Genomic DNA, 25,229 nt, shown 5'->3' on the forward strand with positions numbered 1-25,229 from the left:
TTAAAGCCAAGGGGTTCCCTGGAACAACTTGAATAAAAAAAACGCTTTGCAACCAGCTTCCACTGGGAGGCCAAAGGGCTCCTTTTCCAGTATGTCCTTCTCTTCAGTTACATGGGTTTGGAATACAAATGAGCTGCGTTTTGCTTTGTTTTGGTTAAAAGTTATGCAGAGTAGTTGAAGTGAGCTGTATGGAAATGCAGGACAGTGAGGAGCTCCTCTAGTGGAAGCAGCTCCTCTCTGCTTTGACTGTCCATGCAGATTCTATTTTTTTTTCCCAGTTCTGCCTAACTGCAGGTAGTGTAAGCACAAACCTGCTTCACGTCTTGCTTCACAGGGAAGCACGGACCATAGCTGAGCCCCCATCCAAAGAAAAGATTTGGTTCATCTCCCTTCCTGAAAAGAAACCTTACGTGAGGTTGGCCTGTGTGTGCAGGGGGGAGTGTGACCGCTTTGCACGTGCGGGGGCTGCAGCTGAGCCGGGCCTTGGCTTTTTCTGGCACTGGTTTTGCAGCGGCTGGGGACCCAAGAGCCCAGGCTCCAGCCGGTGCAGCCTGCTGGGGGGGGTGTATTTAGGTCTGCTTCCCCCACGTGAGGAAAGTTTGGGGTTACTGGCTTCAGCATCCCCCTTGCTGGAGCCTTCCCCGAGGGACACTTGCTGCAGCCGAGGGTGCGGGGGGTGTGCAAGCAATTCGGGAGGGGGGGATGCAGAGCCTGGTGTGGGTGAGGGTCACAAAGCCCTTTGGGGACGCAGCCGGGTGCGTTTCCTCACAAGCTGCGGGGGCGCAGAGCCCCTTTGGGGGCAGGACCCGGCCGTTTTGCTGCGGGGTCACGCATCCCCCCCCAGCCCTCCCGGGGCCAGGCAGGGCTCTCGAATCCCTTTCGGGGGCAGCCCCGGGGGCGTCTCCTCGCTGAGGGGGAGGACTGCAACTCCCGGCAGCCCCCGCGCGCCGCCATTGCGCCGCCGCCTGGTGCGCGTGGGGCCGCGGCCCCGGGGCGGCCGCCGCAACCGGGGCCCGCCATGAGCTCAGGTCAGCGGGGGGGGAGCGGGGGGGGGCCGGGGCCGCATCCCGCGAGGGGCCCGTGGCGGCCCGAGCGGGGCCCGGGGTCGTACCGAGCACAGCCGGGGGGGTCGCATCCTGCGGGCACGCGGGACGCGGGGGACACGCAGCCCCGCGAGGTGCGGGGAGGGCGCGGGGAAACGAAGCCCCGGCACCGCTGTCGCCAGCCCCGAGGCGCTGCGGTCCCCCGGCCCCGGGGGCTCGGCAGCTCTGCGGCTGCTCTGGGGCCGTCGGAGCGAAGCGTCCCTGCCGGCGGCGCGGACGCGGGTGGTTTGTAAGGATGCGAAAGGAGCGGGCGCAGGGGCAGGGCGGGAGCTCCGCCTGTCACCGCTTCCCTTCGGCTCCGCGTTCCCCGGCCCCGAGCGGAGCCCGGGAGCCGCTCGAGGGCGGCCGGAGAGGAAGCGCTTGGCGGCAGGAAAAGGGAGGGGTGCGGGGCCGCGTCCTGCGGTGGCGGAGGGCGCATCCCCTGCGGGGCCGCGGGAGGGATGCCGGGGCCCCTGCCGCCGCGCTGCCCCCTCGTCTGGCTGGGGGAGCCCCTTGGCTTGTGCCCGTCTCTCGCTCCAGCGGCATAGCGCTTGGGGTCAAACCTCGTCTGGTTGGTTTTTTTTGTGTTTGGTTTTTTGTTGTTGTTGTTTTTGTTTTTTTTTTCCATCGCGTCGCTGAATTTGAGGCTCCCCGGGGCTCGTGCAGGAGGCCTGGGAGGGGAGAAGTGGCCTGGCTCCAGCAGCAGGGACAGGAGACGCCCTGCTCCTGGCTCGGCACGCCCAAACAGAGATGAGAGACCACGGGAAGGTGGGCTTTGAGGAAGGTAGGAGCCCTTCACTCAACCGACGTCTGGGGAGATGCAGGGGGTTGGGATATATATGCGTCAAATTTTTTCTCCTCGCTGCGCTTGCCCAAGAGGGTGCTCCTCCACCGCAGCCGCCGGGCGCTTTCTCCGGCTCTGGCTCCGGGCCGGCACGCAGCGTGGGGACGTGAGGAGAGGTCCCGCCAGTCCCCGATGCCCGACGGGGGGAAACGCCAGCGCTCCGCAGCCGCGCTTCCTGGACGGGCTTTATCGCTGCCGGCGTCGTCAGCACGTGGCAAAGCGAACGCTGCCCCTGCTGCCGCCTGCCCGCTCCTGCGCAGTCCCTCGTTGCAAGGTGCGAGCCCAGCGAGGGTGAAATAAGTCACCAAAATCCACCCGTGGTAGATTTGGGGTTGCTGCGGGGGCTCCTTGCCTACGAGGATTTATTTTTCCACCCATCTCGAGCGCTTGCAGGTGGGCGAGAGCGATTTGTCCAGGATTACCGGCAACGGCAAAGCTTGAACCCGGTCCTCTACGTACAGACCCTGTAGCTCTTGCTGCTGAGCCCATCTCATCCTGTTGTTTCTCCCAGCCTTGGGGCTTTTTTCTGTCTGTGCTCCCACAGCTGATGATGCCACGTCTGGGTAGGACCCGACCGCCTGGAAATACACGTTTGGCTCCGGATGCGCAGCAGGCAGGGTGTCCTGTTTCCCTCCGGTAGCCTGCACAGGGAGTTTATGTTGGAAAAAGCGCTGGAGAGAGAACTGATGAGATCTCATCAGCATTTAACCCCTTGCTGGGTCAGGCTTTGGAGCCGTTAAATATTGCTGCATGTGACCCAGACGCTGACACATTCAGTTTTCCATCCCTCATCCCTCCTTCCTGGCTTTCACCTCATCCTGGTTTTTTCTGTTTCCCCATCTCCAAGGGCCTGGATGGACCTTGCCAGCCCCATCGCACCGACCAGCCTTGCAGGCTGGACCTTCCTCTTCTCGTGTGCAACTTCCAGCCCACCTGTGGGGATGGAGGGAGGGAGGAGGGTGCTCAGGAACCCCTGCGTGGAGCAGGGAGCCTCTGGTGGGGACCGTGAGAGCAGAGGGAGATCTCCAAGTCCCCTTGGGGTTTGCTTCGAGAAATGTGCCTGCAAAAAGGCTGCGACTGCAAAGGGAGCTTGCAGAGGAGGTCTCTGGGACCGGCGTGCGTCTGCTTTCGGTGTGCGTGTTGCTGCTGGGCAGAATTGCTTTCTCTCGGGGTGAAATTTCGGGGCAGGACCAGCACTGGCATGTGCAAACGGTCCCCAGCTGGGGTTGCTTTTCGGAGGTGTGTTCAGAGCCACGAGACGCGTAGGCTCAAGGTGTCCAGCTCTGGTCTGGTGCAGGTTGCTCCAGCCCCTGCTAGGACACGCGCTGGCTCTCAGGGTGCCCTGAGCACGTTTCTCCCCTGTTTTCCCCCAATCCTCAGCAGCAGGAATTGCGTGGCTTCTCGGAAAGGTGCCAGGTAGCACCTTAGAGCAGCGCTTTGGGGTCGGCGGCGGTACGTTGCTCCCGTTCCCTTTGCACCCCCGGCAGCTCGCAGGGCTCCCTGATTCAGGTGCCCCCGCTGCTCCCTCCTCACCTGGCTGAGTTTGCGACCGCTCCAGAGGCAGAAGCAATCACTTCCAGCCGTTCACCGCGGGGGCAAACCGCTGCTGCGAGGACAGGAGGAGGAGGGATGCGGCTGCCCCCGCGCTGTGTTTGCAGACGAGGTGTGGCCGCTGCGATGCAAACTGGTCGCGCAGCTTCACTGCGCTCTGCCCTCCCTTCTCCCGGCGCCGGATGCTTCCCGGATACATCCACCGGCAGGCAAGGCGACGAGGGGCGTCCCGGCCCCGTCCCAGCCCTGCAGCCGGCGGGGTAAGGCTGGGGGAGTCAGGCGAGAGCCTCGCCGGCTCGCGGTGTTTGGGAAGCTGCCAGGATGGGCGCAGGAGGTGAGAAAACCCACGGGGATGGGGTCGCGCAAGTGTTGCGCTGGGACCAGTTGTGGCAGTGCTCGCAGACTCCTCCAAAAGCTCTGCGGTTTGCAGGGAAGGGTGAGGAAAGGCAGAGCAGTGCCGCAGAGAGCGGGGAGGCGAGGTGGAAAGGCAGCGGCGCTGCCTGCTGCGGGGAGCAAACGGGTCACCTGCACGGCATTTCAGCCCTCTCCCCTCCTGCAGCCTGCTGGGGAAGAGTCCAACTTTGCCCCTCCTCGTGGGCTTCACAGCCCTTCCTGTGAGGGCTTTTATTTAAATCGAACTCCTCCCTTGAGCCTCTTGTCCCCAGCAGACGAGCTTTTGGGGCTGGACGGAGCCCTGCGAAGGGCTGCCAGCAGCGCCAGGAATCCGGCCGGGGTGGCTTTTCCAGAAGCTCTTTTACAACACCCGCGTGCGGCGAACAAATCGGTAACGCAGCCCGCCCCGGTGCCCTCCTGGAAACCTGCAGCCAGCCAGGAAACCGTCTGCCGGCTGCAGGGCTGCGTTCGTGTTTGTGCCACGTGGTACTTCCCCCGCTGCTGCTCAAAGAGACCGCGGCCGCTGCGCCCCGCGGGGCGATGCCTGCCTGTGCAAAAAGCGAGAGCGGTGCGTGCGGCTGGGGCATCGGCCCGGCCCCGCTGCCTCCGCGCTCTGGCACACCGCGGGTTTCAGTCCAGGGCGGATTTTGAGGCGTCCCGGCTGTTTCACGGCTGTGAGGGCGTTGCACGGCGGGTTGCTGAAACCGCAGATGAAATGGCAAAAAGCGGCTCTCGTGGCCGTTTCCCAGCGCCCAGGCCACGTCCGGCAGGCAGGAGGAAACGCGGGGAGCAAATAAGCGTGAAAAGCGGCTCGGGAAAGCTTGCCGCGCGCTTGACCTGGCTCTGCACCAGCTCTGCTCCCTTCCCCCTGGCTCTAAGCCGCTGTTTGTGCCAGCTTTTCTCCCCGGGCTCCCTTGGCATCGCCCGCGTGACCGTCACGTGCGGCAGGAGCCGGCACGGGGGTGGCCGGGGACCTCTGGGGTGTCCCCTGCCCACGCGGCAGCTGCGGCCCTGAGCAGCTCCGGGTTCCTCCCCTCCCTCCATCAGCCTGGGATCTGGAGGCAGGTGAGGCTGCGGGTCCCGGTGCTGGAGGACATCTCGTAGCGGTTCAGCACGAGGACCTGCCTCTCTGGCTCCTTTCGAGCCACTGCCACCCGTCTGGCGAGGCTCTCGGCGCCCGTCGGTAATGCGTTTTCCCCCTCTTTGACTTTGCAGACAGCAGCAGGCTGCTGGGCAGCCCGCGGCCGGGCTACGGGACGCTGCAGCAAGACGCCGATAAATCCTGCATGGTACGTCCGAGCGCTTCGGTGCGGGGAGGGAGGCGAGCTGGAGGCGGGCTGGCAGAAAACCATTTATTATCAGCAAAAGAAGGCTGTTTGCAAGCAGTAGAACGAGAGAGCTGTTTCCCGTGGTGTTTTCCTTGCCGTGAAGCTGCCCTCGGTGCCCCAGAGCAGCTTGTCACACCAAGAGGCTTTGATCAGTTTAAGATTGATAACCTTATTGGGGTTGATGGGTAAATAAGCCAGCAGCCCCATAAGGATGAGCCAGCCTGCAGCCTGTTGCGGGGCAGATATCGCAGCGGGGCCTGGCTGCGATGGGGGCACGTGAGGGGGCCACGGACGAGCTCGGAGCCAGCCCGCGTGGCACCGTGTCCTTCCAGGAGGTCACCGGCTACCAGACCAAGCTGTGGCGGGTGGCCCTGTGCCACGCGTGCTCCGTGCTGACGGCGGGGCTCCTGCTGCTGCTCTTCCACTGGAAACCCAGCCTGGAGGTGCGGGCGAAGTGCGAGCCCTGCGCCCTGGGCCAGGCAGACTGGGTCATCATCAGGGTAAGCCCCCGCGGGGCTGCGGGCGTGGGGAGCCGGCGGCTGCCGATTCCCCCCGCTCGGACCCTGCCACCAGCCGCAGGTGTGTTGCAGGACCGCTTTGGACAGTGCTTCACCACGTGTGTGCAGACGGAGGTGCTGGGCGAAGGCAGGTGAGGGCAGGGCTGATCCCTCACGGCCCTTTTAACCCCCATTTACCCTTCCTGAGACAGCTGGTTGTGCTTCTGAGCAGCTTTTCCAAGCTCATGTCCCGTCCCCTGCGTTACGTTACGTGGGGGAAGCACTTCAGATCTGTAGCCCTGACTACGAAGGGTTGTGCTTGCAGCAGTGCCAGCAGATGGGGAGGGATTAACACTTGGTTTCCCACCCCAAGCAGCCTGGAGCATCACCCGGGGGCCAGGCTGGAGGACCGGAGGACCAGCATCGCCATCGGCGTGGCGGACGAGGAGGAGAGCCGGGACACCATCCGGCTCCATGAGAAGGAAGAGGTAGCGCCAGCGACCCCACCTCTGCCCCGTAAATGCTCTCCCTGGGCATGGGCTGCCCACCTGTGCCATTAACACCCTTTTTTTCTCCCTCCTGCTCCGCTCAGAAGAACATCTTGCGGTACTATCTCTTCGAGGGCTTGCGTTACGTCTGGATCGAAAGGTGGCAGGCGTACTGCAAAGTCAGGTATTTCTCTCCCCCTCCCCGCCCCGTAGCAGCAAGCCTCTCTGCATCCCTGCACTGCTCCTCTTGGCCCCTGAGCCCCCCCAGCATGGTCCTAGCCCATCTGTAAGTTGCACGTCCGCACTGGGGCTTTTCTCCATGTTGCAAAGCCTTTGGGCACCGTCTGTGGGGCAGCGAGCGGGGCTGTCGCAGTGGGGAGAGGAGCCCGAGCAAAGCTCTTTGGCAGCTGCCCCGAGCGGCTCTCTCGGGCACTGGATGAGCGCTGCGCTGCTCGCGGATCTCCAGACTATGCCCCTTTTGTTCCTGCTCCCAGCCTTGGCACCCACAAGCCGTGGCCGAGCCCAAAGAACAAGATGCTCTCTCTTTCCTAAAGGGTTTTTTGTCACCGAGGACCTAGACGTGCTGTTTGTTCCGCCGGGCCAGGCTCCTGCTGATTTTGAATCCATTTCTTCTTGTTTCTCTTCCCCCCCCCCCGGGCTTGCCAGCGTCCTGGATGAAGGCTGGACCTGTGCGGATCTCCACCTCTCCCAGGCTGGGCTTGACCAGCAAGACCACAGCACCAGGTAGGGATTCAGCAGCTTCCTGGGACACCCGGTTGAGATTTTTCCAGGGTCAAGCAAATTCTGAAGCGTGGGATTTTTCTCACAGCCAGCCCTCAAAACCAAGGACGGCCTTGAGGGCTCAGTTACAAGTGGTAATAGACCATTGCATCATCATTTAAACACCTTAAATCTTTACCATGCTTGAAATGAAATGGAGTTAAAATAGTGGCTTTTATCACCGTTAACCAAATTCCCCGGATATGAGACCACGGAGTTAATCTGGGCCATTTCCAGGTGATACACAGAGGTCACGGGGCTACTGTGCCACCCACTCGCTCCCCTGGCCTGTGGAGGGGTGGAGAGAGGAAGAAGAGGGTTTTAATAGCAGCGAGGTGGTTTAGTGGTACAGAGGTGTGCTGGACTGCCCTTGCTTGGCTCCTGCATCGCACGGGGTGAGGCACATCAGGTTGGCAGTGCAGCTTTTCCCTGGCATCTGTTTGCTCCCCCTCTGCTCTTTTCTCCCTTCTGCAGAAGGAAGATCTACGGACCGAACCTCATCGAGGTGCCGGTCAAGTCCTACGCGAGGCTCTTGGTGGAGGAGGTGCGCGTCCATGGCCAGAGCTGTGCTTCCAGAGAGCGACGTGTCCCCGGCTGTGTGAGCCCCTGCGAGCGCTCCCAGAGCCTGGGCCTGCTGGCAGGGAAGAGAGGACGTTAGGAGAGGGGAGAGGACGTTAGGAGAGGCAGCTTGGGCAGTGGTCGGAGCAGGCAGAGGAGGGACTCATCCTGCCCCTTAGCTCAGACAGCAGCATCCCCAGTTAGTTGCAGAGCATCTTCAGGAGTCCTGACCATAAGCAAAGCTGGGGAAGATGGAGGGCTTGGGAGAATTCAGCTAGTCCGTGCCCAGCCCCAGGGAAGGGCCAGCTTCTCCTCCGCATCAGCAGTGGGTTCCCGAGGAGCCCCGAGGTCTCACAGCGGTCTGGAGGAAGCTCTCCTCCCCAAAACCTGCTCTCTCTCCAGGTACTCAACCCCTTCTACATCTTCCAAGTGTTCAGCATCGTGCTGTGGGTCTGCGATGCCTACTACTACTACGCTGCCTGCATCTTCCTCATCTCCACCATCTCCCTGGGGCTGTCCCTCTACGAGACGAGGAAGGTTGGTGGTGGGCAGCGGCTGGGGAAAACAGAGGAAAAAGCTTAGCAAACCCCATCCCACCCTGGGACGTGGGTTATCTGGGATGTTAGTGGAATAACCCCTGTTCTGAAGCTGCTTGGCATCTCTGCCGGCGCTGAACGCGGCTGGCTGAGCGCAACCCATGCCCCAACGGCGGGGCAGGTTTCCTCATCCCTTGCATGTGGTTCGCAGCCTGGTGCACTCAAGACCCGTTTGTCTTACGGGCACTTGGTTGTGCTTGTCGAGCTTTCCGATCCCTCGAGGGGCTGCTAATGGCTCCCTCCCTTGCAGCAAAGCACCACGCTGCAGAACATGGCCAAGATGTCAGTCAGCGTCCGAGTCCGCCGCCCTGACGGAGGTGAGCGCGGTGCCCGCGAGCAGCCCGGGGGCGGTGGGCTCCCTGTGGTGGGCAGGCAGGTGCGGGGGTGATGCCTGACACGCCGGGCTTTTATTCCAGAGGAGGCAGTGGTGAGCTCCGCGGACCTGGTGCCAGGCGATTGCATCAGCCTCCCCTCGGATGGGATGCTGGTCCCCTGCGACGCCGCGCTGCTGTCGGGCGAGTGCATGGTCAACGAGAGCATGCTGACGGGTGAGAGCACTGGGACCCGGAGGGACGCCTCACGTCTCAGCAGCCCCTTTTCCCATCCTTGTGTTCATGCACAAAGGCTGCCGGAGGGGCTGGCTGCATCCTAACACCCTGGGGTTATAAAGCTCCCTCTGCGACGTTCCTCACCGCCGCGGGTTTCTCCTGCAGGGGAGAGCGTGCCGGTGATGAAAACGCCTCTCCCGGCCTGCGGCGGGGCCGCCAGCGCTGTCTACTCTCCCGAGGAACACCGGCGACACACGCTGTTCTGCGGGACGCAGGTCATCCAAGCCAAGTCCTACGTGGGCAAGGAAGTGCTGGCCGTGGTCACCCGCACAGGTAGCGGCGCGCAGGGGACAAGCCGTCTCCTTCAGGGCGGTGGCTTTGGGCATGCGGACCTTCTGCCCCTCTCCCGCAGGGTTCTGCACGGCCAAAGGGGATCTCATCAGCTCCATCCTCTACCCCAAGCCCGTCAGCTTCAAGTTCTACAAGGACTCTGTGAAGTTTGTCTTGTTCCTCGCTGTCCTGGGTAGGGAGGCATTGCCGGGAGCGGCCAGATTCCTCTCGAGCGGTTGAACCCAGGCTCCCCACTTGGCTTTGTAACGGAGCCCGTTCTTTCTCCCGCACAGCTTTTATCGGCACGCTGTACAGCATCCTCATCTTGGTTAAAAACCAGGTAGGGCTGCAGGAGCTGCTCAATCCCCGCACGCACGTGGCTGATGGACCCGGCGCCGATGCGCGGGCTGCAAGGGTGCCCACCCTGCTTATGCACCCCTTGTGCGCCAGGTTCCCGTGGGGCAAATCATCATCCGTGCCCTCGACCTCGTCACCGTCATCGTGCCGCCGGCTCTCCCAGCCGCTATGACCGTGGGCACCATCTACGCCCAGAACAGGCTGAAGAAACAGGGCATCTTCTGCATCAGCCCTCCCCGCATCAACCTGTGCGGCAAGATCCGCCTGGTTTGCTTCGACAAGGTGAGTTTCGGGCGGCGCCGCGCCGCAGTTTCCATCTCGAAGGCTGGTCCGGACCCACTGCTCCGTCCCCACAGACGGGGACGCTCACGGAGGAAGGGCTGGATGTCTGGGGAGTGGTCCCGCTGGAGAACCACCGTTTCATGCCTATCGCCTACGAGCCACGCCACCTGCCCGGCGGCCCCCTGCTCTATGCCCTGGCCGCCTGCCACACCGTCTCACTGCTGCGGGCGCAGCCCATCGGGGACCCCGTGGACCTCAAGATGATGGAATCCACCGGCTGGGTAAGAAAAGCGGTGGGGCATCTGTCTGCGGGGAGATGGAGGTCTGCTCTGCCGGGAGAGGAGAAAGGGGGTGTTAAAACCATCCGCGGGGCAGAGCTGGGGCTTGCAAGGCTTTGCCGTGGTTTCAGCGCCTGGAGATGATGGAGGAGGATGAAGGCGAGCTGCCCAGCTTCCAGCAGTTTGGGACGAAGGTCCTGGCCGTGATGAAGCCTCCGCCCGAGGCAGAACAGCCGCCAGGCAGGGTGAGCCCAGAGGAGGCTGCGCTGTGCCGACAGCCCTTCTGCAGCATTCCCCGAGCCTCTGGGGTTGCTGCAAAGCGTGCTGTGCTTTGCAGCCCCAGAGAGGTTGCACGTCCCATGGCAGGAGCTCCTGCCCAGCCCTGACTCTCCCTTTCCCCCACAGAAGCACCAGTCACCCGTGGGGATCCTCCGGCGCTTCCCCTTCTCCTCCTCCCTGCAGAGGACAAGCGTCCTGGCAAAGCTGCCTGGTGAGGATGCGGCCCAAGCCTATGTCAAGGGGGCACCGGAGATGGTGGCCAGCCTTTGCAGGAAGGAAACAGGTACGTGCCTGAGCCACGGCTCCCCTCGCTGGGCCTCCGCATCCCAGCTTGATTTGGGAACCGTTGTGACCTTGCTCCTCCCTTGCGGTCGGCAGTGCCCCCGGATTTCTCCCAGATGCTGCGGCTCTACACCACGGACGGTTTCCGCGTCCTGGCTCTGGCTTACAAACCCCTGAGCACGGTGACGACCTTCGAGGAGGCCCTGCAGCTGACGAGGTTGGCGTGACTAATGTTTCTCTCCATTTAGATCCCATTCACTTTGTTTTCAGGCATGTCTTTGCCAGAGGTCCAATTTAGGGCACAGGCTCCTGAGCTGTTTCCATTAGTGCTGGCTGCCGCTTCCAGCTCTGACTGTAACATGCTGCCAGGGAGCAAGGGAAAGGTCCAGGGCGAGAGAGGCCAAGTGGCAGTGTCAAACCCAAACCCTCCTTCCTGCTGCAGGCAGCTCTGGTGCTTGCAAAATACCCGTAAACGCCGGTAATGTGGTGGTGGGCTGGGGCCTTGCAGCAGCAACTCCTGCAAATCGCAGTAGCGGGATCGCCTGCTCTCCTCGAGTGTTTCGGGGGATGTTTTGTACTCTGCTGCCCTGGAAGCTGCCTCATCCTGGCAGCCTGCAAGCAATTAAACCCTACCCCACGCTGGAGTAATTGCTGGCTGCCTCCCGGATGGATTGGCTGGTTTACACCCGTCGATCCACCCTTGTTGGTGAAGCCAAACAGCTCGCTGTATCCCAACAGGGACTCTGCAGAGAGCAGCCTGACCTTCCTTGGGTTCCTCGTCATGAAAAACGTCCTCAAGCCAGAGTCCGAGCCCGTGATCCGCCTCCTGAGGAACGCCAACGTCCGCCCCGTCATGGTGACAGGTGACGATGCTGGGGGAACAGCGACACTGGGCCTGGGGGTGAGATTGGGCACAAAGGAGCCGTAATGTGCAAGGGATGAAGGGTTTCTCCACCAGACATCAGTGGCCTGAATCTGGCAGGAAGCACAGCGAGGGCTCCCGGGACCTTTTTTATGTGCATCCCCGATACTTGTTTGCATTGTGCCCCTCTTGGCTGCCCTTGTTGATGGATCTGCAGCTGTAGAGAGGTGGGGATGTGCAGGCTCCGCTTTCACCAGCGCAGCATTAACCCTCAGACCTGGTGCGAGCAGCTTAAGCAGCAAAACTGCTCACTGTCAGACCCCCGATGGCACGAATGTGGATGTCCCGCGAGCATCCCGATTTGCACAGCTAGCAGGGTGCTGCAGCAAGGCAAGCAGCGCCTGCCGGGCTTCGAGGACCGTTGTTGGCTTGCGAACTTCACTCTTGATAGCTCCACACCGCTGCCTCTGCCTGCAGGAGACAACATGCTGACAGCCGTGAACGTCGCCAGGAGCTGCCGCATGGTGGAGCCCAAGGAGCAGGTCATCTTTGTGAGCGCCTGCCCGCCCAGCCACGACAAACCTGCTGCCCTGAAATTCATCCCCGCCGAACTCTCACAGGGCGAGGAGCAGCCGGAGGTGAGCCTGGAGGCAAGGTCTTGGGGGGCTTTGCCCAGCCCAGAGCACCGGGCTTCTTTCCAGTGCCGCTGTCTTCAGAGGCGAACAGGAGTGTGATCCTGCCCCTTTGTTAAACGCCTGCTTTAGGAGAAGGTAACCTGCTCCTTTCTCTAGGAGCCCAGAAACGGTGGCTCAGAGCTGCTCCAAACGCCCTCGCTGCTTGCAGCCTGCGTGGTGCTCCTCAGACAGTGCTCACACAACGGTTGTGGGGCTGGGCAGTCGGCACGGCAATCTCTAAAAGAAGCCTTTTATCCAAAATCAAGGCAATGAGCTGCTTTCCCTGCCGCTCAGTGTGTGCTGAGGGAGCGTTTCTCCTTGGCAGGGTCTGTACCAGCAGGATGGGTGCCTCCCGCAGCCCTGCCACCTGGCGCTGAACGGCAAGTCCTTCGCCGTGGTTCGCGAGCACTTCCCTGAGCTGCTGCCCAAGGTTCGCCTGTCCCCATCCCTCCTGCAGGGAGCCACGGGCCGGGTGCTGCCCCCTGGGATGTGGCGCCAGCACTGAGCCGTCCCCTCCTTGCAGATCCTCATCCGAGCAACTGTTTTCGCCCGCATGTCGCCTGACCAGAAGACTCAGCTGGTGTGCAGCCTGCAGGAGCTCAAGTAAGTCCCCCAGGCCCGAGATGTGGGGGGGATAAAAGGGGGCAAGCGGACACGAGGAATTTCTTGTGTGCTGGAGGCTTTCCCAGCTCGGTTTTGCATCCCACCCCCTCCCAAACATAAGGACTATCGCAAATACCTGGGTGCAACCTTGAGGACTCCAAAGCCCCCAACTCTCCCCGTGTCCTGGTGTCATTAATCGACCCCTTCTCACTGCAGCTACTGCGTGGGGATGTGCGGGGATGGGGCCAACGACTGCGGGGCGCTGAAGGCGGCCGACGTGGGCATCTCGCTCTCGGAGGCAGAGGCATCCGTGGCATCGCCGTTCACCTCCCGCCTTGCCAACATCGAGTGTGTGCCCACGGTCATCCGGTGAGCAGCCAGCAGCTTCGTGGCGGGGATAAAACCACGCGGAGGGGTCTCAGTGCCTCTGCCCCCTCTGGAATGTGGCTTGCAGCACAGTGGGTCTGTTTCTGTCTGCAGGGAGGGCAGGTGCTCACTGGTCACCTCCTTCGGGGTGTTTAAGTACATGGCCCTGTACAGCCTGGTGCAGTTCGTGTCCGTGCTGCTGCTCTACACGGTGAGTCCGTCTGTCTGGGCGGGAGGTGGGCAGGGCCGTGGGGGGATGTGGGAAGACCGCTCTGGGCAGCCGGCGGGACGCGCCGCACGATGCTCGGGGCTGCCTTCGGGTGTTTCCCACTCACCGTGTCATGGCTGGATTTTAACCCTCCTGGCTGAGAGCGGCTGGTTTCTCCCTCCCAGATTAACACCAACCTGAGCGACTTCCAGTTCCTCTTCTTCGACCTGATCATCACCACCACCGTGGCGGTGCTGATGGGTCGGACGGGTCCCGCCAAGGAGCTGGGAGCCGAGCGTCCCCAAGGGGCGCTGATCAGCGTCCTCGTGCTGGGCAGCCTGCTCCTCCAGACGGCTCTGCTCATCACTGTGCAAGTCCTCAGCTATTTCATCACTGTCTCGCAGAGCTGGTACGGGACCCAGCTGCCCACCTTCGTGTGGGTTCAGCGATGGGGACAGCGTTGACTTTGGCCAACCCCAAAGAGGCATCAGGCCACCTGGCAGCGAAAGGCTGCTGTGTGCTGATGGAGCAAGGGGTGGCACAGCATCCAGACTCTCCTCTCGCCTGTCCTTTCAAGCCCCCCTCTGATCCCCTGTCTTCTCCCCTGCCTGCCTTAGGTACGTGCCACTGAACAGCACGGTGACGGCTCCCCAGAACCTGCCCAACTATGAGAACACAGTCCTCTTCTGCGTCACGGGCTTCCAGTACCTCATCCTGGCAGTCGCCATGTCCAAGGGGTACCCATTTCGGGAGCCGCTCTACACCAATGGTGAGGATGAGGCTGGCTGCACGGGCAAGGGGAGAAATCAAGCCTTCAGCCTCTTCCACAGCCCTCTCCCTTCTCGCCCTCAGTGCTCTTCCTGGCGGTCCTCGTCATCCTCTTTGGCCTCATGATATGGCTGACCCTGTATCCGCTGGGCTTCCCCAAAACCCTGCTGAAGCTGCAGGGCATCGATGACTTGAATTTCAAGCTGCTGCTGCTGGGAATTGCCACACTCAACTTCTTCGCCGCCTTTGTGCTGGAGGTGGGCATGAGGGCATTGGGCTCACAGGGGTTTTGCAAAGCCCATCCCATCCCATCCCACATGCCTGTCTGAGCAACACCTTCCTCAAATCCTCTCCTTCCCCTCTCTTTGCTGCAGACCGCCCTGGACCACGGCTTGCTCAGCTGCTTGCGCAAGCTGCGCAGGAAGAAAGCATCCAAAAAGCTTTTCAAGAGGCTGGAGAAGGAGCTGAGCCAGCAGCAGCCATCTTGGCCACCCCTTAACGAACCGCTCTTCGCTACTCCCAGGCTGTCCATCGCCGTGAGATAGCAGGTGCCGAGCCTCCCTCCTCCCTGCTCTGCGGGCAGGTGCTGCCCGCCAGTGCTCGGCTGCCACCGTTTATTTATTTGGCCTGGTAGCAGGGCCGGCCACAAGCATCTGTGCCTGGCTCCAGCGTGACCCGGAGGCGTCCGTCCCAGGCAAGGGATGCAGCAGGCGGCCGAAGATGGGCAGCACAGCTCGTCTTCCCCACAGGGAGACCCTCGGCATCACAGCTGTGAAGCCACACGCTCCAGAAAGGATGTGGCCGGTCTTGCGGCCGCGTCCAGCTGAGCCCTGGCCGAGAGGAGGCGGTGGGAGATGCTGGAGGAGCACAGTGGGGAGTTTCGCATGGGGATGCTGCCTTTCTTCTTCCCCCGAGCCCCACGCCCTCCTGGCTGGTCAAAGCCACGAAGTCAGGGGTCCCTCTCCTGCTGGCGGCGGTGGCACCCACCCTGGCCTTAGGGCTCTGCTCACTGTGAAGAACCCGCTTCCTCCTCCCCCTGGGCTGCCCTGGATGTGTAGGAACTGTTTACAAACCGCCCCAGCTTTGTGAAGGATGCGTCTTGAGCCAGCCATCAACCGCCGTGTCCCACTGAGAGGCTCGGAGCGTTTCACGCAGAGCCGAAGCAGGTTTTGCCCTTCGGTTCACCGGAGCGGCTGGAAGGGCAGCATCCCCTTCCCTGAGCTGCAGGAAGTTTCGGCATGGGATCCAGCAAAGTCCCTCCGAGCCCTCTCCACGTGAACACAGTGGTGATGCTTCTGCAGAGCGCTCCCGCCGCCGTCTCTGTCAGGCAGGAGCTTTGTAGCATTAAAAACCCCGGATCTCTATTTTTTAACTCCATTCCAGTGCGTAGAGGTGTAAGTGCAGTTGGGAGAATGGCGTACCACTTCTGGTTTTCATACGGTGCTGTTGTGAGTGTGTCTAATAAATTAACACTATTTTCTTGACCACTTCGCCTGGGCTGGCTGGTATGAGTGGGCTGCTGGGACAGGGTGGTGGTGTGGAGAGCATCAAGCAGAGCAGGTGGGAGGGGTTTGGGGTCACTTGGTTGTCCACCAGGGCAGGAAGATGCTGTGGGCACTTCGTCCCTCATGTCTGAAAGCAGAGAGCCCGGGGACAGCACCGCTGGGATTTCGGAACAGGCAGCAACCCAAACCAAGCAGTGGCGCAGCAGCTGTGAATAACCCCCAGCCTGTTTCCAGCTGGAATTTCCTAGAAAAAGAAAAAAAAAAAAGAAAAAAAAAGAAAAAAAAAACATAATTGCTGGAAAAAAGCAGATGTCCTCGCCAAGACGGCTCTCCGTGCAAAAGCGCTCATCGGGCAGCGTGTCTTCCTGCAGCGGAGGCGCGTGGAAGTCGAGAGAAGCCGGTAGATGGAGGTGCCGCGTCTGGAAAGGGAATTGCCGAGCTCTGCAGGTGGGGAGAGGGAAGGGGCAGCTCGGTGCCGCGGGGTGGGGGTCTCTCGGCCGCCCCTCAGCCCAGCTCCAGGCAGGGAAAGCTGTGAAGTCTGAGCCCCCGCAAGCACTAGCGGTGCCTCTCTGCCCTCCCGGAGCTAGGGATTAGATCAGGAAATGAGGCACAAGCAGAGGTAAGAGGTTTCCTGAAATCCTAGCCAGGGTTTGAGCTATTAAACCAGGCTTCCTGAGCAAAAGGGAAAAAAAAAGAAAAAAAGAAAAAAAGAAACCCACAGGGATTTTGCCTGGGCAGGGCTCTGGCAGCATGCACTGGATGCAGGATTTGAAACCATGAGCATCACCCATCACCTTTGTTTGCCACCCACACCAAGGCACCCAGCCCAAGGCGAAGCTGCTGGGGGCAGCGGCAGCTCCCAAATTTCCATTGATTTGGCCCCAGCAAGCCCAGGGCAGGATCAGTGCCAGCAGTTTCAGTCCCCGTGCTGTCTGGCCTGGAGCAGGTGCCCAGCCGTGCTGCTTTTTGCCTCCCCCCCCTCCTCGGTTGGTTCTGGGGGATATTCCCAGGTTAGCAGCCCCCGGGTGTAAAGTGCATTGAGTTATTAACTGCCGGGAGAGTTTAACATGGGGCAGAGCTGGGGCCTGGGATTTGGGGGAGGCAGAAATTCAGGGGCAGCAACTGCGAGATGTGGTCGGAGCCGTGCATTTATCCATCCTGCAGAGCCCTGTGTTAGGACTGGATAAACAGGCTTGCTGTGAGATGGGAGCACCCCCACCCACCCCCACCCCTTCCCCTTTTTCTCTTTCTCATCTGAAACCTTGGATTTTCTCATTGTTTTTAGGGCGGTCAGCCCCCCTCCTTCCTGCAAAACTTTCACAACGAAGGAATTATCTACAGGCATTTGGGGTGCCAAAGCTGCCGTGGGGCTCCCCTTCCTCCCCACCCAAAACTGCCTGCTTCCCTGGGAAGGAATCCTGTTTGTCCCGGGGGGGCCGTGCTGCTCTGCGCTCTGCCTCCATCCAAGTCCCCAGGCACCCTGCAGAGCATGAATTTGCTCAGCAGCTGGTTTGAAACACACCTAAAATTTGCAGGGTTTTAGCCCAAAGCGCCGGGATCGACGTTGCAGCGGGGTGAGCACCATGGGTAGGGTTATAGGGGGACTGGGGGAGGACTGGGGGGGGGGCTTTGGGCTTTCCATCACCCCCACTGCAAGCCGAGCATCCCCCATCCTCGCGGGGTCTCGCACTGCCCTGTGCCCTCGCTGGCTGCCGGAAACCCGCCGGCTCGGGGGAAAGGGGCCCCATGGCAGGCAGCAAATGCTGCAGCCAGCGCCCATGGCCCGGGTGGGAAAAGGGGAAAGGGGTGGGCAGTACTTCCACCCGCCCCCCCCTCTCCAGGATAAACCTACAGATCTGCTGCGCCGTTGCAGCTGCAGCAGCCAGGTGCAAAGGGTGCTGTGGCACCCATGTCCCCCCTTCTCCCTCCCGTCCCTAGGGACAAAGCAGGGGGCTCACCCCATCCATTAAAAGCCTGCCCCGTCCTCGCCTCTTTTGTTGCAATGAGAAGCGAGCGCAGCAAAACCCCAAATCCGGGGGCAGCACCCCAATTTCTTGGGGTTGCCCCAATTTTTCAAGGAGCAGTTGCTGCAGACCAGCACCGACACCAAGAAACCCCCCTCCCACGGCCCAAAACTCATCGTGTCAGTGTGCTCGGTGCTGCACAAAGTCCTCCTCCCGCCTCTGTCCTGCAATCAGGTCAAAATCCAGCTGGATTTGAAAAAAAAAAAACAAAAACCACAAAGTTTCGCACAGCCTATTGCATCAATGCGTGCTCATTGATTTATTTTTTTTGTTATTATTATTATCTCCCCCCCGGCAGGCAGCATCTATCTGGGCGAGGAGGAGGAAGGGGCCGGATCAGGTGTCGCATTAGGACCCAGTGGAGCCCCCATGTTGGAGGTAGGAGCTTTTTCTCTCATTTCGGAGTTTTTTGAGCCCAGAGAGAAGAGACCAAGGCGTTGGGCAAGGGCGAAGGCAGCTCATAGCATCCGAAGCGGTAAGGAGTGAGCAGAGCCCCCTGCACTGGGGGCAATGCCCCCTGGCCCCATGCATCCTCCGCGACCTCGGGTTGGTGGCCCCAATTTCGAGCCGAACCCTGTTTTGGGGGGCCAAAGTCCGTTTGGGGGCTGAAGCCTTGTTTTGAGGCCAAAGCCCATTTGAGGGGGCCAAGGCCTGTTTTGGGGAGTGGAGGCTGGGGGTCCACTGCTGGCTTTGCCAGCTTGCTTTGAAAACTTCCCGACCACATCTTTGGGGCAAGGCGAGCGCCCCAAAGCCGCTCCCAGCCCTTTGAGCTCCTGGGAAGAAAACTCCCACAGATTTTGGGGTTCTGGAGAAGCAGCAACGGTTTGGGGGACCCCAACTTCGGAAACTTCGCAGCCTGACAGCTGCTGTGGCCCATTTGTAACTTCTTGAATCAGTCTAAAAATACCCCAACGTCTGAAGGAAGCTGGATTATTTTTCTCATTATTTTTTTTTCTCCCCCCCCCCCCCATCCCCCCCCTCCTGGAAATAGCGCGTACAGACGGGATTTTGAACACTTCAATCATGTTTTATTTTATTTATATCCGGGGGGACAGGCGAGGAGGGGGACCCTGTTGGAATTGCGGTGTGTGAAAATGGGGAGGCGTGGAGGGGGGAGAGTGCTGCAAAGTTTTTTTTTGTTGTTTTTTTTTTTTTTAACCTTTGGTCGCGGGCCAGAAAATTTGAATCCTTTCATATTCCCTTTGTTCTCGCACTCTCTGGCAACTGGAGAGCTTTTAAAAAAAAAAAAGGAAAAAGAAAAAAAAAAGCTGGGGGAGGGGAAAAAAAGGCTGGGGAAGGTGGGGTTTAGCAGAATGAAAGGCAGAGGCTGTGGTGTTCTTTCTGCGGGACTGATTGTTCCCAGATGTGCATTGCAAAAACATCTGGCTCGGTGCAGCCGCCGGACCCCCGCTTGCTGCCTGCGCCGAGGGGACACAGAGGTCCCCCTGCCGGGGCACCTCTAGGGGCTGATGTTTGGAGAAGCCCTGGGTGGGCGTGGAGGAGGGGGGCGGCTGTGTCCCCAGCCCCGTGCCTTTTTGCGGACACGTTGTGGAAAGTCTCGGTGTCGGGTGGGCGAAGACATCGCGGCCGTGGCCGCCGTCAGCTTCGCTCCACGCGTCTCTCCCAAAATGGGAGCCGTGGGTCTGGAGGCGGTGGTGGCTCTGTGGGGGGACGAGGCGGTGATGGTGGCACCGCGTCCCCAGCGAGGATGCAACGGGTGGCCCCATTCCCCAGCTGCACCCCACAAGCTGGGGATGTTCTCAGCAGGGCCTGGGGAGCAGAAGATCCTCGGGTTTGGGGGAAATTCAGAAATTAAGTGCTCAGACTGCTCCAAGAGATGGGGCCGTGTAGGAGGACGGCTGTGGCGCCTCCGGAGGTGGGCCCTGGGCCTTGCCTGAGCTGTCCCAGGCAGGTCAGGGTGGTTTGGGGCCCGGGGCAGCACCCAGCTGCCCCCTCAAACCCAGACCTTGCCCACCCAGTCTGGATAAGGCCTCACAGAAGCCCAGGGCTTTCTCATCCCCACACGGTCCCTTTCAGCCCGCATTTTGCCTGGGTTAATCCCGGGTCTGGCACTCGCGTGGCTGTGGGACGTGAGATGGGGCAGGGCTGAGGGTAGCAGGGCCCCGGGGACACCCCAGGTGACCAGGCTTCGTCTGGGGCCCATTCGGCCAAGCGTGGTTCTCCAACCTCAGCTCAGGCAGGGCCCGGCTTCGTGGCTCTCCCAGAGCCCGGTCAGGTCTGGAAGGCAACGACCGCAGTACCTACAAGCCTAGGGATGGGGGAGGACGGGGACCGTGGGGGCTGCAACCCTGCTGGTGGTGCAGGGCACGAATGCTAGAAGATGCAGTGCTTGGGTGGGCTCAGGGATGTGGTCCTAGGAGGTGCTGAGCTCTGCTGATGGCGCAGGATGCGGTCCCTGGACGGTGCAGCATGTCTAGGACATGGGCCCCAGAAGGTGCAGGCTCTGCTGGTCCCACTGACCCAACCTTCCCCAGCGGGGACCACAGGGAGACAGGCAGCATGGGTGCATGTGTGGGACCATCCTGCCACAGACAGGCTATTTCAGCCCAAATTTTGCAGCCAGAACGAGACACGGTGACTTGGGCTCCCTTCCACCCCTGCCTCAGTTTCCCGTCCCCATCAGCAGAGCTGGAAGAGGTCCCCATCCCGCACCAGGGAAGACGGCATGCTTCGTCCTGGACAGACAGACACATTTGGTTGCATTTCCAAGGAGGGCAGCCATGAAAGTTTTTTGGCAGGTTTTTTCTTTTTCTGTTTCTTTTTTTTTTTTTTTTTTTCCCAGTTTTCCCTCTCGAGCTGGCGTGGGGAATCGCTGCTTGGAAAGCACTCGGCCCTTGGAGAGCAAGGCAGACGCGGGGCAGCCGCCGCCAGCTCCTCCCCATACCTCCCACCCACCTTTTGCTCGAAAGCAGGGTGGTTTTTTTTTTGTTTTATTTTCCCTGTGATTTTAGGCAATCCATGCTCTCCCTGCAGCGAGGGCCCTTTGCAAGGAGCCAGGCTGGAAGCTGGGCTCCCTGTGAACAGCGGGGTTTTAATGGGAAGTGGGGAAAAAGCCTGAGGGTGAGGAGCAGGGAGAGAAATGGAATCTTTCGTCCTCCTTTTTAGTTCTCTTTATTTTTGTCCCCCAAGACCAAAGCCCCAGTGCAGCCCTGCAAAGCAAAGCGTGCATCGCTTCCACAGTGTGAACCCGCAGAGGGGAGCACCACAAAAACTGGGGAGTGTTTGAAGAAGGCGATGCGACGAGACCAGCACCACTTTGTGCCCTAATCCTCCCTCCCCGTCCCCGTGCACGATGTTGGAGGCTGCTCTGGTTGTACCGAGGGTTCAAAACCCTGCGGCGCCTTCCTGGGCTCTGACTGCAATCCCGGTGGGGCTAAGCTCAACCCCCACCCCTTCCCAACCCCACTCATGGCTCTGTTAGCTTGGGGGGGTTCCAGATAACGGGTCGCATGGGATGGGAGATAGCCAGCTCCAAGCCCAGGCTCCCCGGGAGGTCTCGCCATCCTGCCCACGGATATTCCATGCGCTTGTTCCTTGCAATTCCCATGGGAGCAGGGCTCTCGCACGCACTCGGGGCGGGAAGCCCAGCCTGTGCATTGGCTTCCCACCATCAGGAAATTTCTTTTTTTTTTTTTTCTTCTTTTTTTCCCTTTGCTTTTAATTTTCAAGCAGCCAGCCCCCACCCCTGGGTACAGCCTCAGCCCTCAGGGATGCTGACACCCGTGTCACGAGCTGCATCGCCGCTCAGCACCCTGCTCCTGCAAGGCTTTTTGGGGGTGTAAAGGGGGGGTATTGAATGGGTGCATGAGGGTCGAGGGGGGGGCTGATGCAGGAGATGGGATGCTTGGGGTTGTTGCTAACCCCACACCTTTCCCTCTGCCCAAACCAGACCGCACCGCACTCCTGCATCTACCTCCCGGCCCCGTCACCATGAGAGCGCTGTGTCTCGTCCTGCTGGGCCTGCCAGGTGAGTGCCGAGCCCCAAAACCACCCCAGAACTGTGCCGGGTGTCTCCAAACCCCAGAGACTGCCTCTGGCTGGGGTGGGGGTCATGAGGGGATCCGGCACCGTGCGGCTCAACTGCGGGGAGCAAAGCTGCCAGGGGGTGGGGGAGGCACGCACTGGGAATTCCCCCCCCCCCCCAGCACTGTGACCAGGGAGGGGGCCAGGAGGTGGCTCCCAGCCCGATTCTATTTGCAACCCCTGGGGCTGGCAAAGGCCCTGCTGAAAATTAGGAGCGAGTCAGCGAAGCCGGCAGCCCGGAGCCAGGAAAACTTCAGGCAAAAGCAGCTCAGCAAAAAGTCTGAAAACAGCTGGAAAACATTACCAGGCGAGGCCGAGGGATGAGGGGGACAGCGGGGGTGGGAAGGGGACCCGGGTGATGCCAGCCCCCCCAGTGCTGCAAGACACTGGGCGAGGGTGCTGGGTGAGGCACCGTGGTACCCGGAGGTGGCAGGGGTGCTGGGACCCGGCAGTGAGCATCCCACTTCCCTCGCCTCCACCGGTCACGCTCCTCCCTTAGTGGAGGAGGAGGAGGAGGAGGAGAAGGAGGAGGATGGCCATCGGACCATCGCCTGCTGGGAAATACAGCAGAGGGTATGGTGGGAATCCAGATGGAAATCGAAAAGGAGCCATTGCCCACCCAGTGGATGCTCTGTGGGATCCTGGTCCTTTCTGGAGCAAAGGAAGAGCTGCTTGGGGTTAAAACTGGGGAAAAAAAAAAGAATATAGGGAGCAACCCCCTTTTGCTCCCACATAAGGGTTTTGGGGATGGTGTGGGGCTCATGGCTGTGGGGCAAATGCTTGGTTTCACCCAAAAGTAGGATGGGGAAGAGGGGTTTAGAGCTGTGTTGGCCACTCCACTGATGTCTGTGCCCCCCCGTGTGCTCCCAGCAGCGCTCCTGGTCCAGGGCCAGTACAGCAGGTTTGAAGGCATCACCTACCCTGAGCCGGTGCAATATTCCCAGTACGACCAGCAGGCAGGTGAGAGCACCTGTGACTGGGGGAGCCTTCGCCTCTCTCCTCCTCCTCCTTCCAGCTTTGCTTTCCCTGCACGGCGCTCCGGTGCTTCTTCCACATCAATCTCAATGCTCTCTGCTCCATCCCTGCCCCTAACATTTCCCATTCCTCCCTCTCCTTGATCCCATGTACAAGTGCCTCTCCATTCCCCTCCTCGATGTCAGCACTTCAAGGTGCCAATTATTTCCTAAGGCCTTCATTAAGGCTTTACAAACCCTGTGTGGCTGATTGAGGTGACTCCACGGGACATTTTCCAACCGGTTGCAAAACTGTGGGGAGCTCATTGCAACACCTTGCCCACGTGCAGTGCCTCACCCTGCTGCGCTGTTTCTCCCTATGCCATAAAATAAAAAAAAATACTCATCCTCTTTTTCTCCCTTGTTTCCTTAGAGATTCAGGACTACTACGACTACCACGGTGAGTGCTATTCCACGGGATGCCAGGCAGGTTTGGGGGTGAGGGTGCGCACCCTCACAGCTCTGTCCCTGCAGATGTGACCCCCCGCACCCCTGAGGAGCAGTTTCGGTACCAGTCCCAGCAGCAATCCCAGCAGGAGATCGTGCCAGCTCCGACCCCAGGTGGGTGTGATACGACGGCCACATCCCCACCACGATGCTGCTCCTGAGCCAAGCAGCACCGCAGGCACCAACCTAAGGATACTTCAGCCCTAAAGCCTGGGCAGGGGGCAGCGGGCTCTCCCTCCTTCCCTCTTTAACCTTGTTCCCCCCCAAATTCTGCTCTCCTTCCCCAGCTGCTGCCCCCGAGACTGAGCCCACGGAGCCAGGACCCCTGGGTGAGTGCTCTTCTCACTCCTCTCCTAGCTCAGGGCGTGATGCTGCTGCTGGTCCTATTGACCAAAAAAAAAAAAATGGGGCAAATTGAGTCATTTTCCCCATATAAGAATTCTGTCAAGCAGCTGGGCTGGCAGAGTGCCGGGGACAAGCTGAGCATCCCTTATCCCCAGGGGGGTTTTGTCCTCCTTTTGAGTAGGGATGGGGAAGAACGCGCTGCTGAGCGCATGCCAGCAGCTCAGGGATTTCCCTGGATCTGCATCTGGCTGCAATCCGGGGTGAAACACCCCAAAATGATGCCAGCTCTTGTTGCAGACTGCCGGGAGGAGCAGTACCCCTGCACCAGGCTCTACTCTGTCCACAAGCCCTGCAAGCAGTGCCTGAACGAGATCTGCTTCTACAGGCGAGTGCGGGGGGGCTGTCGCCCAGCCCCAGCCTCCCCTGGGGGAGTCCCTCTGCTTTTTTTTTGGTGCTAAACCCTCTGCTTTCTGCCCCCCGCAGCCTCCGCCGGGTCTACGTGATCAACAAGGAGATCTGCGTCCGCACTGTGTGTGCCCACGAAGAGCTGCTGCGGGGTAAGGGACAGGAGGGGACGTGTCCCCCACACACCTTGTGGACGTCCCCTCTGGGTGGCTCCGCCTCGATGGCGAGGAGGATGCTGATATTTCAGATAGCTCCGTGCATCACTCCACCGCCAGTCATTCCCAGTACAGACCAGTTTGGGGGCGGGGGAGGCAGCATCGCGGTGTCCCCACCCCTGGCTGCTCACTGATTTTCGCCTCCCCGCAGCCGACCTGTGCCGTGACAAGTTCTCCAAGTGCGGCGTGATGGCCACCAGTGGGCTCTGCCAGACCGTGGTCGCATCCTGCGCCCGCAGCTGCGGCGGGTGCTGAAGCCGCCCCCCCCCCTCGCCGGGACCCGCCGAGCCCCTTCCCCTGCCCGCCAGGCTCCGGCTCCTCACCGTGGTGCTAAAGAAACCGTGCATGAAAGAGCATAAGGAAAAAAAAAAAGTCCATTTTTTGGTGCACATAAGAATAAAGGGGGGGTTATTATTTTTATTACTTTTGTTATTATATTGTACGGGGGGGGCGGCGCCAGCCCCCGCCGCCCCATTTTCTGCGTAGAGTATCCAAGAGAAAAAGCGTAAGGGTCACTGCGGCTCCCGTCTCTTTTTTGTGTCCCTGACCTTTTGGGATCATTGGGGACGGGATGGGGACAGGGACACCAGCACCTGCTCCCTCCATGAGCTTCCTCATCCTCTTCCTCCCCCCCACCCCTGTCCCGAAGCCATTCCTCAAGCCCTGCACGGGGGAGGTAGCACTGATATTAGCTGGGCTATGAGGTTTTGGGGTGCTTTAGGCTGTTTGGGGCAGTTTTCAGGTTCTGCTGGAGGAAATACCACAGCTCTTGGGGCTGCGCTGGAGTGGTTTGGGGTGTTCCTATAGCAAATGGTGTGGCAGCTGGGTTCCAGGCAGCTCTCGGGTCTCTTGTAGGAAATGTGGTGGGGTTGAGTGCTGCGTGCTGGGATGGTCTCCAGTTCCCTTACAGGAAATAGCATGTGTTCATCCCATACAGCACACCCCAGTATTACAGTGTGAGCTTAGGGCAATTTTAGGGCAATCTGCTAGAAAAGGCTGGGGTTACTTTCTGGTTCGCTTATGGGGAGCAGCTTGAACTTTAAGGATGCAGTATGGGGGCTTGCTCCAGGTCTCCTATAGAAAAATAGCGGGGTGCAGCTCTCATGTAGTGTGCCTTGCCCTTACAACCTGTAGCTCTTACAGTGTGGTGTCAGCCTTACACAGCGTGTAGGGCTCCTAGAGCCCTCACATGGGGTGTGGGTCTCTTAGGCAGCATGTAGGGCTCATACAGCCCCTATACAGGGTGTGGGTGTCTTACACAGCATGTAGGGCTCATA

General features: G+C 60.4%; 2 protein-coding genes across 16 annotated transcripts; both read left to right on the forward strand.

Annotated features, from left to right (window-relative positions):
* The first annotated feature begins 958 nt into the window (after positions 1-958).
* On the forward strand, positions 959-15,438 carry ATP13A2 (ATPase cation transporting 13A2). Of its 11 annotated transcripts, none has more exons than XM_040533773.1 (29): positions 959-1,028; positions 5,086-5,159; positions 5,531-5,698; positions 5,789-5,847; positions 6,072-6,183; positions 6,288-6,367; positions 6,850-6,927; positions 7,438-7,507; positions 7,924-8,058; positions 8,368-8,434; positions 8,534-8,665; positions 8,831-8,998; positions 9,078-9,188; positions 9,289-9,335; positions 9,446-9,634; positions 9,709-9,915; positions 10,044-10,157; positions 10,318-10,474; positions 10,570-10,690; positions 11,212-11,336; positions 11,813-11,973; positions 12,335-12,439; positions 12,533-12,612; positions 12,829-12,981; positions 13,093-13,189; positions 13,372-13,595; positions 13,804-13,955; positions 14,039-14,211; positions 14,329-15,438. In XM_040533773.1, exons 1-29 carry the CDS (start codon positions 1,019-1,021, stop codon positions 14,497-14,499), a joined length of 3,540 nt encoding a protein of 1,179 aa, XP_040389707.1. In that variant the 5' UTR covers positions 959-1,018; the 3' UTR covers positions 14,500-15,438. The 11 variants fall into 11 exon arrangements, with proteins under 11 accessions (XP_040389707.1, XP_040389700.1, XP_040389699.1 ...); XM_040533772.1 differs by having other exon boundaries at positions 963-1,028; positions 6,069-6,183; XM_040533774.1 differs by having other exon boundaries at positions 969-1,028; positions 6,291-6,367.
* A 410-nt stretch (positions 15,439-15,848) lies between these two features.
* On the forward strand, positions 15,849-24,467 carry MFAP2 (microfibril associated protein 2). 5 transcript variants are annotated; one of them, XM_040533826.1, is made up of 10 exons: positions 15,849-15,906; positions 17,782-17,958; positions 21,391-21,471; positions 22,398-22,487; positions 22,914-22,940; positions 23,015-23,101; positions 23,275-23,316; positions 23,630-23,717; positions 23,816-23,889; positions 24,104-24,467. In XM_040533826.1, exons 1-10 carry the CDS (start codon positions 15,864-15,866, stop codon positions 24,205-24,207), a joined length of 813 nt encoding a protein of 270 aa, XP_040389760.1. In that variant the 5' UTR covers positions 15,849-15,863; the 3' UTR covers positions 24,208-24,467. The 5 variants fall into 5 exon arrangements, with proteins under 5 accessions (XP_040389760.1, XP_040389761.1, XP_040389756.1 ...); XM_040533827.1 differs by lacking the exon at positions 15,849-15,906 and having other exon boundaries at positions 17,782-17,861; positions 21,394-21,471; positions 22,401-22,487; XM_040533822.1 differs by lacking the exon at positions 15,849-15,906 and having other exon boundaries at positions 17,803-17,958; positions 21,394-21,471.
* The last annotated feature ends 762 nt before the right edge of the window (positions 24,468-25,229 follow it).

Source organism: Cygnus olor, chromosome 21 (assembly GCF_009769625.2).
Source record: "Cygnus olor isolate bCygOlo1 chromosome 21, bCygOlo1.pri.v2, whole genome shotgun sequence".
Taxonomy (NCBI): domain Eukaryota; kingdom Metazoa; phylum Chordata; class Aves; order Anseriformes; family Anatidae; genus Cygnus; species Cygnus olor.